The sequence below is a fragment of the Triturus cristatus genome, chromosome 9, assembly GCF_964204655.1.
Source record: "Triturus cristatus chromosome 9, aTriCri1.1, whole genome shotgun sequence".
Lineage (NCBI taxonomy): Eukaryota > Metazoa > Chordata > Amphibia > Caudata > Salamandridae > Triturus > Triturus cristatus.
The window spans coordinates 1,191,317,591-1,191,331,799 of NC_140592.1; the positions used below are offsets into that span (position 1 = coordinate 1,191,317,591).

Here is a 14,209-nt window from a genome sequence, read left to right on the forward strand (position 1 = left end):
TGAGGCCCCCCTGGGGACTCCGTCGCCTTCCTGGCGCAATCGAAAGAGGGGCACTGTCGACGGATGTGGTGATAGTTGGGCCTGCGGAGGACTGTTGCCCTCACCCTGTGGAACCAGAGACACAGACCGAGCAGTGCTGGCGCTGTCCTGAAGGCCACGGCCGGAGACGCTCTGAGGAACTGCCGGCGCCTCATCAGGGGTGTCCCCGAGTATCGCAGTCCCTGGCACTGAACTTTAGGAATGGTGCCGACGGACTGGGACCTGCTGCGTGACTGATGCGGCCTGGGCGAAGCAGGGTGAACTACCAAATCGATAACGAATCTCGGAGCAACCAGTGAGTCTGGGCCCTTGATAGAGACACTGCTCTACCTTACTCACCGGGACGTGGTGCACCGTGGGAGCTTCTACTGCTGGATTAGGTGACACGCGAGCGGCGACTCATGGCCAGCACGAATACTGGATGAGGCCTAACTGAAGTTAGGGGTAAACGCATACGGAAACGCACCCGAGGCCGGCCTGTTGAATTAATAATCCCCACTCTCCGGTGCAGCGGAGCGAGACGCCGACACTTGGGCCGTTTCACATTCTGGGACTGCACTTCCCTAATACTATATGGGGCCAGTTGGAGCTATGGACTGTCCGCTGTGCTGCGCAGGCCCAGGGAGCATATCTGAAAGGAGGAGCCTTTGGAGCACTAGGCCCTAGCCAGAAGGAACTAAATAACACCACAGCACCATCATCTGGCATTGGGAACCCATGATCACTCCTAATGTATCTCACCTGCTGAGCTACCCTACGGGCTGACTGACTAGTTGATTGGAGTGCCACAGGGCATACTTATAGTGCGGACACCCGGATTGAGCTTCACCACACGGTTAAAGTGCTGGAGACCAGAGAAACGGGCTGAGACCAATACAGAGTTCATCCCTCTACGCCACCGGCGGTGCATCTGGCCTTCCTCCTTCTCTCCCCCTCGCAAATTGGCAGTATAATGTGCAACCTAACGGTATCGCCTCGTTGGCAGCACAAGAATCATTGACTATCCTCTGCGACACCATGGGGCGCATGAAAGGTAAACCTACGGAAATGCCGCCTGTTGACCTACCGAACCGAGGGGAATCAGATGCAGCTTTTCTGGCATCCTCGATAAGCTGTATCCCGCCAACCAATATGGCGCCCACCCCTGACAAATTAGACTTAATCCTACAGGAGATACGAGACTCACGAAAATCTATAGAGCAACAAATAGGTACTCTCATCACTGGCTTCAAGTTCCTAAGGCTGATCATGAAAAGCTATCAGCCACAGTTAAAAGCAACAAACAGACCCTGGCGGAGCTACTGCCACAACATAAAGAACACACAGAACATATATCCCAAATACAAAAACAATTGGCGAGTCTCCTTGACATGGCAGAGGATGCAGAAGACAGGGTTCGACGCAACAACGTCCGTGTAATAGGCCTACCGGAACGTTACGAAGGCCAAAACGCGACCCGATTTATGGAACAATGGCTGCGGGATCAAATAGCCCCAGAGGGACTATCGAATTCCTTCTGTGTGGAGAGAGCACAATGGATCTCAAAACGGGTAGACCAACAGCGGGGGCGCCACCAAGAACAATGATAGTCCATATTCTAAACTACAAAGACTGCGATTTTCTGCTCCAAAAGGCCAGGGAGAAGACATCCATACAATCCGAGAACCATCGGATCTCCCTATATCCAGATTATACAGTTCTAGTTCTAAGACAACGAGCCTCCTACCAACCTTAGAAGAAGAAACTCCAAGCCTTAAATCTTAAATATGCCCTACTGTTTCCTGTTCGTTTGAAAATTTTATATGACCCAAAATCCCACTTTTTTGACAGCCCAGAGGCAGCAAATGACTGGCTGGAAACCTCCCTTTCATCTCAAGCACTCCAAAGTATCAATCAGAAGACACACCAGGATCCACAACGGACATCGGGATAGAGAACACGCCGGAAAAGATCGGCCCGAAGCCTCACTGCAAAAAACCCATCTCCGGAGCAGAACCTACAAGGACAGGAATCGCTACTGGCAGCAGCTGCTGCCATGCAAGAGACCAATCCGTCAACATTCAGATGATAATCTGCTACACTCGGACTCTGAAAGTAACAACCCTTTGCTCCCCTTGATCACTCCGCAAATAGTGCAGGACTTATTTGGCTAACGATGCACAGAACTTGAAGGCGACGCCCTGTGAACATTGATGCGTGACCATGATGAAGGGAAGTAAGACATCGCTAATGTACAAGTATAATGTCCTTCTCTCCCCAGGTGTCCTACACTCTGTATACATGCCAAGGGTCCTGACGTGTGTAGCTCCGTCTTGGATTAAGGTACTATGCAATGTACAGGAACCACCCCCCTGCAGTAAATGTATATGGTAACCGAATGGAACTACTGACTGTTTTACATAATGTTTGGACCAGCAAAGTTCAAGCGCTAGTCCTAGTATTGGGAGTTTTAGTTAAGATGGCTCTGTCGGGTTCCTGGGTCACCCCACATCATAATGTACATATCAACTGTCGCACACAGCTGTGCCGCTGCATCACAATCACACAAACTTATGTATGGCTGTGTTGGGTAAATATAAAGTAATAACCTGGAATGTTAGGGGGATGGGCTCAGTGCACTAATGCCATAGGATCCATGCCGAATTAAATAGACTGAAAGTTCAGATTCCCCTAATTCAAGAAACTCATCTTACCGACTCTGAGGCAGTTAAACGACGCAAAAAATGGAGGGGTCGAATATACACCACACCATATTCCGCATGTGTGAGAGGGACACTCATATGGATTAGACACGGGGTACAGTTTGTGATTATCGAGCAGCGCACAGACATTCAAGGGAGGTACATGCTAACACCCGGTACACTAGATTCCATGCATATAGTTATTGGCAGTGTATATGCTTCAAATTACGAACAGGACAACTTCCTTACTAATCTGAACACAGTGCTGGCGGACTGGGCTGACATTCCATGAATACTTGGTGGGGACTATAATTTCATCCTTGATGTCCATCTGGCCCGTTCTCACCCCCCGGTTCGAGGAGCCGCTTCCATTAAACACGCAGTGTTTCTGCTGTCCTGGGCAGAGGGCTGGGCGATAAAAGACGTATGGCATCTGCAAAACTCTACTAACCGTGAATACTCTTTTTATTCTCCACCGCATCAGCTACATACTAGATTGGAAAGAATATTCTGTTCCTTATCCATCTCACCCCAAATCTCCCAGACTACATATCTTGGAAAAACTCTTAACGATCATAATTCACTTGAAATCACCTTAGAGTGGGGAAAAATACCCACCCCGGTCCCAACTTGGAGGCTTTGGCCACAGAAGCTAGAAGACGTGGTCTTCCGTGATATATTTGGCTCGACCATTACCAATTATCTTAACGAAAATGCCAACTCTGCCTCTTCTCACTTAATAGAATGGGATGGCTTTAAATAATTGATTTGAGGCACGACTATAGGGGCGACGGTGGGGCCCGCCAGGAAGTACATAAGAACCTCACTTGAGGCCTCTCTACATGCACTAGAACGAGAAGCGAGTAAAGATCCCTCCAAACAAGAGAACTTGCAAGAAGGGCAAATACGGCACGCCGAACTCCTTGAACAACTTTGTTCGATTATCAGGCATACACCTAACAAACATGCAGAAGCAGATGAATCAGGTACTCTACTGGCGCGTCTACTATGAGAAACGCCCCCCCTTGTCCCAACGGAAGTGGCATTACCGGATGGCACTATAGTACATACTCAGGCAGAGGTCAATCTCGCCTTCAGTAATTATTATAAGGCGCTATACAGTGTCCCCATAGCCGAAATACCGGAACATATAGAGGCATTCCTGGATAGTTTGACTTACCCCAAATTAACAGAGCCCACCCAGGAGGAATTGGACAACCCTATTACAAGGGCTGAAATTAAAGAGGCTATCAGGGAGCTCCCGCATAATAAGACTGGATGGTCTACCGGCAGAATTTTATTCTACCTGTGCAGATAAATTAACTCCACACCTTGAATGCTTGTACAAATCAGCACACGAGGGCCATTCCCTTCTACTAACTACTATGCAAGCGTTAGTCACCTTTCTTCCCAAGCCGAACAGAGATCCACAAGACATGTCAGGGTGCCGCCCGCTCTCACTATTGTCCACTGAATACAAAAAATACTTAGCAAATTTCTGGCTCGCTGTCTCCTTCCAAAACTCATCCATATTGACAGTGCGGTTTTGTCCCAGGCCAACATTAGGCATCTGTACTATGTCATGGAGGCTGCCTCCGAGATCTCCTGCAAGACTGGATGTATCTCCCTCAACCTACAGCAGGCGTTTGACACATTAAATTGGGAATACATGATCGCAACCATGAAAAGATTTGGCATTCCGCTGTGCTATTCGAAATGGGTCAAACTTTTATACACAGCCCCTACGGCCGGGGTCAGTACTGACTCCCACATATCCCGCCCCTATCCAGTGGAAAGGGGAACGCAACAGGGCTGCCCCGTAACCACTACTATTTGTTTTAGCTCTAGACCCCCTACTTATTAAACTTCGGAGGAAAGTCGAAAACAAAGTGATCCGACTGGGAGAGGCAATACATATAGTATGGGCATACGCTGACAACCTCATATTATATATTAAGGACTTATCAACTTAACAGATGACCTAGAACCCATTTCAAATATATTCGGACTATTTGAACATGTCTCAGGGCTGGCAATCAATGCAAAGAAATCACATGCATTCTTTATGCAATATAGAGAAAACCCAGAACCCATCAAATTTGGACAATTCACCCTGTCAATTGCCCCACAAACTTTCAAATATCCGGGTATGCAGATATATAGAACCCCTCAGGACTTTCTAGAAGGGAACCTGATGAAAGCGATTAGATCACTACGGGCCCAGGTCTCTTTCTGGACATTATTACCTCTCTCGGTGATGGATAGAATAGCCATCTATAAGATGGTGATGCTCCCACGATTATTATATTTATTTACTAATCTGCCGATCCGGATTCCTACCAAAGTCTTCCGAACATTAGACTCCCTTCTCTCGGAGCTCATTTAGGGAATGGGACGCAGGAGGGTGAGCCTGGCAAATTTGAATTGAGGCCAGAGGAAGAGGGACTTGGGGCTCCTGAATGGCTAGTCAGCTGCAATGGCTGTCATATTGGCTTGCTGGACGCAACCTACACAAAATCGGCTATACACCACAAAGATTGAATCTGGGAACGCTTCACACACTACTGTTGCCTGAGACTAGAATACCATCCACCACATCCCCTTTACTTAAAACAGCTCTTCTGTATTGGAGACGGACATTACAGTATACCAAGCGGATTCCCCCATATTCATCTAATATCCCCTTACTCGGAATCCCCACATGGACAGAGCTAATTACTAGACACAGTATTTCTCAATGGTTACAAGAAGGAGTAACAATGGTAGGAGTACTGTTCATAGACGGTATACTAGCAGACCATGAAAACTTTACCCACACTCAGGGAGTGCCTCAAACATCGTTCATACTACATGCTACCATCATCCACTATATTAAAAAATGCTGGTCTCCATACGTGAATAAGCCCTCTACCCAGGAGTTAATATATGCTGTACATCTGATGGGAGAAGGACGTCCCCTAATCCGATGGCTATACAGAGGTACCAGAACACACGAGGTGGCCTCTCTTGTGCCCCTGCGCGAAAAATGGATGAGGGACTTTGGTAGAGATATAACTGATAAGGAGTGGGCCTCCTTGTTGGAGTTCCATAAAAAAGTGTCCCGTAACGCTAAATTTAAATACATACAATATATGATCCTACATACGGCTTATCTTACCCCACACTGCCTCAAATGAATATTATCAGAAGCACAAGTCTGCTGTCCTAGGTGCCAGACACCAGATGCAGATACACATGGATGACCATGCGTTTTGTGTGCGTGGGGAGCCATTTGAAGATTTGGGTGAAGCATTCAGAGGATGTGGCAGTTGGATGTGATTACTGCACTGACCTCTTTTTTTGTTGAGAGCTTGTCATGATGCCGAAGTTTCTGGTGTGGTCTGTGCGGGTGGGCGTGCGACTGAGGTTGGGTGGCCACCAGAAGGAGTACTTATTTCTGAAGATGAGGATCTCTGTTTTGTCTATGTTGGGTCTGAGGCAGTTCTCATGCATCGAGTTGGCCTCTTTGGACATGCAGGTGATGAAGTTGTAAGTTGTTCCTGGTGTTGTTGCTCTAGTAGTCGGTGAGGGAGAGGATGAGCTGATTGTCATCGGTGTAGGAGACGATGTTGATGTAGTGGGTTCTTATGATGTGGGCGAGAGGTTTCATGTAAAAATCGAACTGGGTTGGACTGAGGGAGGAGCTCTGGGAGACTCCGCAGACTAGCTTCTTGTTTTCAGAGGTGAAAGTGGAGAGTCTGACTCGCTGTCTCATGTTGGAGAGGAAGGAGGGGATCCAACTTAGGGGGGGCCGTTGGATTCCTGAAGTCTGACGATGAGGGGGCTGTGAGAGACTGTGTCAAACGCTGCTGAGAGGTTGAGCAAGATAAGTGCAACAGTTTCTCCTCTGTCCATGACTGGATAGATGTCATCTGTTGCTGCCAGGAGGGCGGTTTCAGTACTATGCTTGCTGTGGAATCCTGACTGGGTGGAATCATCCAGGAGGTGGTGCTGTTTAGGATAGGCAGAGAGCTGCTGGTTGATCTCTTTCTCCAAGACATTGGCTGGAAAGGGTAGGAGTGAGATAGGCCTGTAGCTACTGAGATCATTCAGGTTTGGTGAGGGTTTCTTTAGCAGAGCAGTGACCGTGTGTTTCCAGCTATACAGGAAGTTTCCACTGAGGATGGAGGAGTTGATGGTGGCCACATTGGCGCTGATCAGTGTGCTTCCCACGCTCACTGTACATGTGGGGAGGGCAGGGGTCTGAAGGGGACCCAGAGTGGATGATCTGCATGATTCTGGTGGTGTCATCTGTGGAGAGGAGGCTCCAGTTTGTTAGGAGGTGCTCCTGATGTTGGTTGGAGGTTGCATGATGATGTCCTTTACGGTGCGTTGGGATGTGAATTTTGAGTAGATGGTGACAATTTTGTTTTGGAAAAAGTCTGAAAGGTCATTGCAGAGGATCTTTCAGGGGTTGAGGGTGTTGGCTGCAGCTATCAGGTTGGTGAATTCTTTGACGATGTTGAAGAGTTCTTTGTCCGAGTTGGTGCAGGATTTGAGTCTGCTCATGAGGGCACATTTCATGGCTTCTTTGATTTGTGCGGGGTACTTTCCGAGTGTGGATTTGCAGGTGTCTCTGGAGGTGTTGTCTTGGCTGGTCCTCCATATTCATTCTAGCTGCTTGCAATAGAGCTTGGAGTCTCTTAGGTCCTCCTTGCTTGAGTGCGAGTTCTTGTGTGTCTGGTCTTTTTAATGGGGGCCAAGTTGTTGGCACAGTCTGAGATCCAATTGTTGACGGTGGACAAGTCGCTCTGTAGGTCGCCTGTGACGTTCGGTATGTTGGATCTGACGGCCTGAGTCCAGCCTGCTTCTGTTATGTTGTTTCACTTGAGGCTGGGGTTGATGGTAGGTTTAGGTGTGCTGGGGTGGAGTGTGTTGATTGAAGTGCTCGATTGAGTGGTCTGTCCATGTGAGATGGGAGATGTGGCTGAATTTGATCTTGATGCCGGATGTGAAGATTGGGTCTTTTCTGCTCTTGTTTAGCTGGTGTGGACTGAAGCTTTCTTTTCCTTTATGAGAGTCTCGGTGGGATCCATTCTTTAGGCTAGTGTTTCTTGAGACCCAGTACCCTTCTGGCAGGTTGATGCCACTGTTTCTTTGATCTTCTCCCACTGACTTCCTACTGGGTCTCTGTCGTCCTCCAGTTCTAGCAGGAATTGAAACTCGTTACTTAGGGTTACTGAGTATTCATTCATTTTCTGTGCATCCGTGAGGAGGATGGTGCTATATCGCTGGCATTGATTTGTTGGTTCCATCCATGATTTCTTCAGCTTCAGCCTGGCCACGACAAGGTGATGGTCCGACACCAGGTCCACTCCTCTCATTACCCTCACATCCTGCAGCTCCCTTCGGAACTTCTTGGCACTGTAGGCATGGTCGATCTGATTTTCTGTTGAGTGTTCTGGTTGCCTTGTGTATTCTTTTGTGTGCGCATACACTACCGTCTATCACCAGAATGTTCAGGGCACAGAAATTTGTGAGCCTTTCACAAGCAACTAAAAGAAAAGACTTGGAAAAGACAAAGAATAATGACATATTTAAGTGAAGACAAAGGGAGAAAAAATAAAAACTGTAATGAAAACAGCTTGCCAACTGTTCAAAGATCCTACTGGATAGTGAAACCAGAAAAAGAGCTGGATTTCCAATTGATCAGTTCGCTAAATGCCTAAATAAAACGTTAGGCCTAATGATGTAAATATACTAGAAATATTTTTAAAGAGGCTCAAGAATACCAGATACCATACAAGAGTCCCAAGGTCATGACAGGCAAGACATATCCATTTAAGAACAAAATAAATTGTATATTCCATTAAAAAGTTTGTAAGAGACTAAGGGGCGTGCCGCATATTTAATTTCTTTTTAAACACAAACTACAATGGAAGATTAAGTGACACAAAAAGTGGAGGATCAGGTTGGAAAACAATTCCAGCATGCAGGTTTAAAAAAAAAAAAATGTTTTCACTTGCATGACAAATTAGAAGCTTGCAACCTGTAGTCCCATGACATTAAAACTAATATTGGAGAATCTACAGACTCAAACAATAGTGTTAAAATAGCCTATTCAGACTTAACCAGCCTATGGAGTTTACCTTGAAGCCTAGTTCAACTAAATCGTGTCGCTTTAGGGCAGCGTGGGTGCAGGTCATTGCAATGATCTTTGCCTCCTTCACCAGGAGGTATTTGGACCGGTCAAGTCCACTGCGCAGCAATTCAAATGCTCGGAACTCCTGCAGGGAGAAAAAGTCCAAAAAAGGAGATATGGTAAATAAAGAAGAACATTTTGTCAATTACAAATCCAGTCTCCAATAAGCAGGCTTCATACCAGTGTTCCGATCATTTTGGTCTTAGACGTTAAGCATGACAACAGCTCTCTCCCAAACATCTCACTGTTCCCCCACTTTTTTCTCTCACTCATATCAACTTGTTCTACTCATCAAACTGTATAAAAAAAATGCCCACCATGACAATCTAAAATAGAAGAAATAGTGATTTCTAAGTTATAATAGTTTTGAAGTACAAGAACCGCCTCAGAATCGCGTCTCAAGCTAGCAGGCTGGAGTATTCTCCAACCTGTTCTCTAGAGAATGCAATTATGCGAACCTGAAAAAGATATAATGCTGCACAATTTGTGGCATGTATTGTAATGAATCACTATCTGAACCTATTTGCTCATGGGTCTTTTAGACAGAATGACTAGCCACTAAAGAGAAGGCATAGTGGAAGCTGAGGACAGAATGTTGAACACAGCACGAAAGCAGGTTATGACAAAGCAAGTATTCCTCAACTGACTAGCTTGACTAGGTGCCACAAAAAAGAAGGGAATGTGTGATGAAACATACACCAAGATCTCATACACAGTTTTCCAGATTTGAAGCAAGCATTTCTCTCGTCAAGGGAAGTCAATTCATATGGCTTCACAAGTAAATCAAAGCACATAATCCTCCCTGGACTACGAGTGTTCATAATGTGATCTGCGACACCTACAGGAGTAAAGAACAGTAGCAGAGAGTACCATTTCACAAAAGACTGCATTCAAGAATGGGAGGAGCACAAGGCGCAGCTCAGATGGAGAACAAGAGACATCACTGCAGGAAGCTGGCTCTGTATATACTATACCAAAGTAAGGTATAGTTTGCACAGAGTCCAGTGGAACCCCAAAGGTAGGCAGAGGTAAAAGTAGATAATACCTTACTCTCTATTTAAGTTAGTGTTGGCTTGCAGTAAGGCTTTATCAGAGGGTAGTGTTAAGCGTTTATTAGACAACCTCAGGCAAGAAATGATGTCAGACACTCAAAGACTGAACTCAGACCAATTTGTTTGTATAAAAAAAGTATTTAGTTATTTTATTTACTGGAACCAAGCCTGGTGTGGGTAAGTAAAATAACACTTTGCAAGATTTATGCAGTGAATTACAGTTGAATGCAGGTTCAAATACATTTGGTTGATTTACAGGTAAGTCAACAGTCAATATTACTTTTCAGTTACTTTGTAGACTATTGTATACATTACTTCTTGGATTACTTATTAAGTTACTTTTGCTAATCAGTGTGATATGCCTAGATGTCACACTGGGACATTTCCTAAAGAAAAGGTAAGTAATTCAGTTGTTGTACATCTGCAGTTTTTCAAGGTTTCATACAAACCAGCTCCACACCTAGAACTTTCAAGGAAAATCAGTTAATACAATCCTATGGGAGGAAATTGAGTCAATGGTTTACTGGTAAGTACTTGGTTGTGGAAGTTGGGCTCCTGGGGTTAGAACCAGGGTTTCCCCAGGGTCAAGGATGCACTCTCAAAGTACTCTCAGTGGCACTAGGATGGCCTGGTGCACAGTGTTGAGGCCCAAAGTTATCCAATAAGGGATAGGGGGCCTTTGGTTGGTGGCTGCTCATAAGCAGGCCACAAGGTTGTGGGAGCAAAGCTCCTTCTGTTAGGCTCAGGACAAAGGGAAATCTGATTTAGCACACAAGGACTGCAGGCTTGGGACGAAGATCTACTGGAGGAGACCACCAGTTGGAGAGGTAAGTTGCAATGCCTGGGGATGCTGGGACACCGTCGGTTGTGCCACCCAAGGCCATGGGACGTTGGGTGTAGGGGTGGCTTTAGGCGATGGGTTTTTCTTACTGGCTCTAGTCGCGGCTTAGGGGGATCCTCCAGAAAGGGGCACAAGGCATCGATTGGGGACTTGAGGCAGGTCAGGGATCACCAGATCCCAGGTCAGGATCACCGGAGAGACCTCCTTGTGGTGTTGGGCCACTCAAACTCGGGCTGTGGGCGTCAGTTGCAGAGTGGTGCAGAACCGCGGATTTGGCCGGAGCCAGAGACTGTGGGTGAGCAAATCCGGTGCTCACGGGAGACAAAGTCTGGTTTGGGAAGGCAGGGCAGTTTCTTGGGGTTCTTGGGGGCTGCTGTCCTCAGGACAAACTGGGATTTCGCTGGAGCATGTTCGAGGTCGGGGCAAGCCGGTAGGGCTGAGGCCAAGTCAGTTAGTGTCCTCCTCTTCTTCTTTCAGCATGGCTTCTTTGGTGCTCCTTCTTCTCTCTTATTGTCTCAGGAGGCAAGGTTTGGGGTTGCCCCTAAATACTAGATTTAGAGGCGTTAAAGGTAGGTACAGGTTGGGGCAATGTGTTCCTTCCTTGGGGTGGGTACACCCCACTATTATGTCACCCTCCAGTGGGAGGGGGACATAAGCCTCACTCTGGTTGGCTGGGTCCCCCCATCTGCAAGATGGCGGGGACTGAGAGTTGGGCTTCACCTCGCTTCCCCCACCTGAGGGGTGAGGTTGGCAAAGGTGGGCACACCTCTCCTCCTAACTTGGTTTTCCTGCTGATTCTCCAGTACAAAGTGGGGGTCAGAACCGGTGGGGGCCAATTGCTGAGAGCATCAAATGGCCGGAATAGCTCACAAGAGGTGGCAAGCCTTTGAAGCGTCCCTTCGTGGACCCTGCCCATCCTGGGGGAGGAGGCTTGGCACCTCGTCCCAGGATGTGCATTGTTTCAGGACCTCGAGAGTAGCAGGCTCTTGACCCAGGGGTCCAGAAACATGTCTGTGGTGGCAGCTGGCGAGCAGCCACTCAGCCAGGACACTAGAGTTATGTCATTTTTCAGGGGGCATCTCTAAGATGCCCTACGAGTGCATTTTTCATTAAATCCCACACTGGCATCAGTGTGGGTTTAATTGGTTGAGAAGTCAGATACCAAACTTCCCAGTTTCCAGTAAAGCCATGATGGTGCTGTGGAGTTCGTAATAACAAACTCCCAGCACCATATACTCTTTATGGCATTACTGCACTTACAATATCTAAGAATGGGCTTAGACACTGTAGGGGTACAGGGCTAATCCACCTGTACCCTCACCACTGTTACAGTACACCCAGCTAGAGGGGTGGCTTAACTATGCCAGGGCAGTGGATTGTAGGCATGGCACACATGGGTGTGTGCCAGTGTGTGTGTGTGTGTGTGTGTGTGTGTGTGTGCGTGTGTGCGTGTGTGTGTGTGTGTGTGTGTGTGTGTGTGTATGTATGTATGTATATGTATGTATGTATATAAACCTGGACTCAATAGCATGTGTTATTAATAATTGCATGTTTGCACAAAGCTATGGCAGCTATACAAGAATTTTCAAGGTACAACAACAATACCATAAGTCATATGTACTGTAATTTTAAACCTAAGGGCAACAAATTGCAAGTTTTAATAAGAATAATGTATTCAAACATATATTGCTTTTAACTTGAAGCTCCCTGTACTATATGTTGTCTATCTCCATGGTTTGTAACACGTGATGTTCAAAGGTACAGGTCACTTTAAAAACAAAAAAACGCAACAAAAAGTATTTAAGCTAATCAAGCACTGAACAGCGTGTCATGTGATCAAGATCCCCAGAGGATCGAAACGCGTCAGGCGAGTGAGAGAGTGTAAGGGAGCGGAACAATAAAAACATTGCACTTATCTGTGGTCCGTCCTCCATTGGTGTTCAACGCTGGACGATGAAGCGGTGTATGGAGTTTCATTCATAGGATTAACCGGTTCGGACTCCTCCAGTTACCGACGGACCCCTTCTGTAATTTGGGCAGTGGCAGCCATCAAAGGTTTCAGACTTGGGCTCAAGTCAAGCGGCAAGAAATCCGGGAGGATTATCGGCGGATTCCCAACAGCTCCGTAACAGGTAAGCGAACACGGCTCGGAGGACCCAAGGGACGCATTTACCTTGGGGAGTGTTGCGGTACAGCAAAAAGCATAGTAGCTGGGTACGGAGGTGTGTGTAAATACTAGAGTGATCGGTGAAATCATTTCCGAAATATCTCACAAGTATTTAAGTAAGAATAATACCGACTCAACCTTTACCTCAATCATGTCAGCGGACGCGCTGAGGGAACGTGAGGAGGCAGCAGCAGGGATGTTTGATGACAACAGGGAAGTTACAATAGACTCCAATACCCACAATGCACCACTGGTGGTACGCAATATCAGCCTTAGAGACAAAGTAAGGCAATTAGAGAAACTCATGCGTTTGGAGCAGAGCAAGTGGTGGGAGGCCAAGTCCCTTCAAAGGTATTTGGATGTGGGGAGGGTACCTCGTGGACTACGTATCCTTTTAGCCCCAAGTTATGAGAATCCTGATAAATCTATGATGAAGGAATGGGCAGAAACGAATTTAGAGTCATCTAAAAAACTCATCATCATTTTGGTAAAATATGCTGAGACAGACCGAGCCAAAATCCAAGCAGAAATAGAAGCACTTAACGAGGAGTTGAGTCTAAGGAGTCAACAAGAAGAAATAAATAAACTCAAGGAAGACATGACAAAAAGGCTGTAAAGAGATGAGGATAAAATAAGGGAAAGAAAGGCGCATAAATTCCATCGCGACCGCATGGATTATGAATGCGGTTGGGTCTTTACATTCGCCAAAAAATATGACAAACTAAAAATTTCCAAATATGGTGGGACGGGAAGCGGGCCCCAGAATGGACAGAACATTCAAAGTAGACCCAACGAATTGGCATAAAACTCTGAGCTCAGTTCAGCCCAAGAAAGCGACACAGAAATTTAAACTAGACAACTAGCCATGTCGCATGTCCCAGCCAGCATCTCACTGGCAGATTAAGTGGATTTTTTAGTCATCAAACGCAGGGATACCCTGCGTCCACGAAATCAAATCAGACAAGCAGGAACTCAACAAGGAAGCGCAGGGAGAGACGGCAAGCCCAACGAAAACGTGCAGCAGACAAGTGTCAAGCAGAAACAAAGGGGACAACCTCGGCGCAATTGGAAACGATAAATCAATATCAAGTTACCAACAGTCAAACTATCATCAATCTGACTGATGTGACATTAAATGCTGCAGAAAAACAATTGTTGTCCTTGGGCCTGTCTTACTGTCCGGAGAATTCAATGAACTATGCAGCAACAAGGGTTGATTTATATAAAAGCATAAGAAAATTGAAACTC

General features: G+C 46.5%; 1 protein-coding gene across 2 annotated transcripts in view; it reads right to left on the reverse strand.

The window, feature by feature from the left end:
- AQR (aquarius intron-binding spliceosomal factor) overlaps nt 1-14,209 on the reverse strand; it is a 396,399-nt gene that overhangs the window by 109,164 nt on the left and 273,026 nt on the right. For both annotated transcript variants that reach the window (XM_085627198.1, XM_085627199.1), the window contains exon 27: nt 8,849-8,986. In XM_085627198.1, the coding sequence (XP_085483324.1) occupies nt 8,849-8,986 (138 nt within the window). The remainder of the gene's footprint in view (nt 1-8,848; nt 8,987-14,209) is intronic.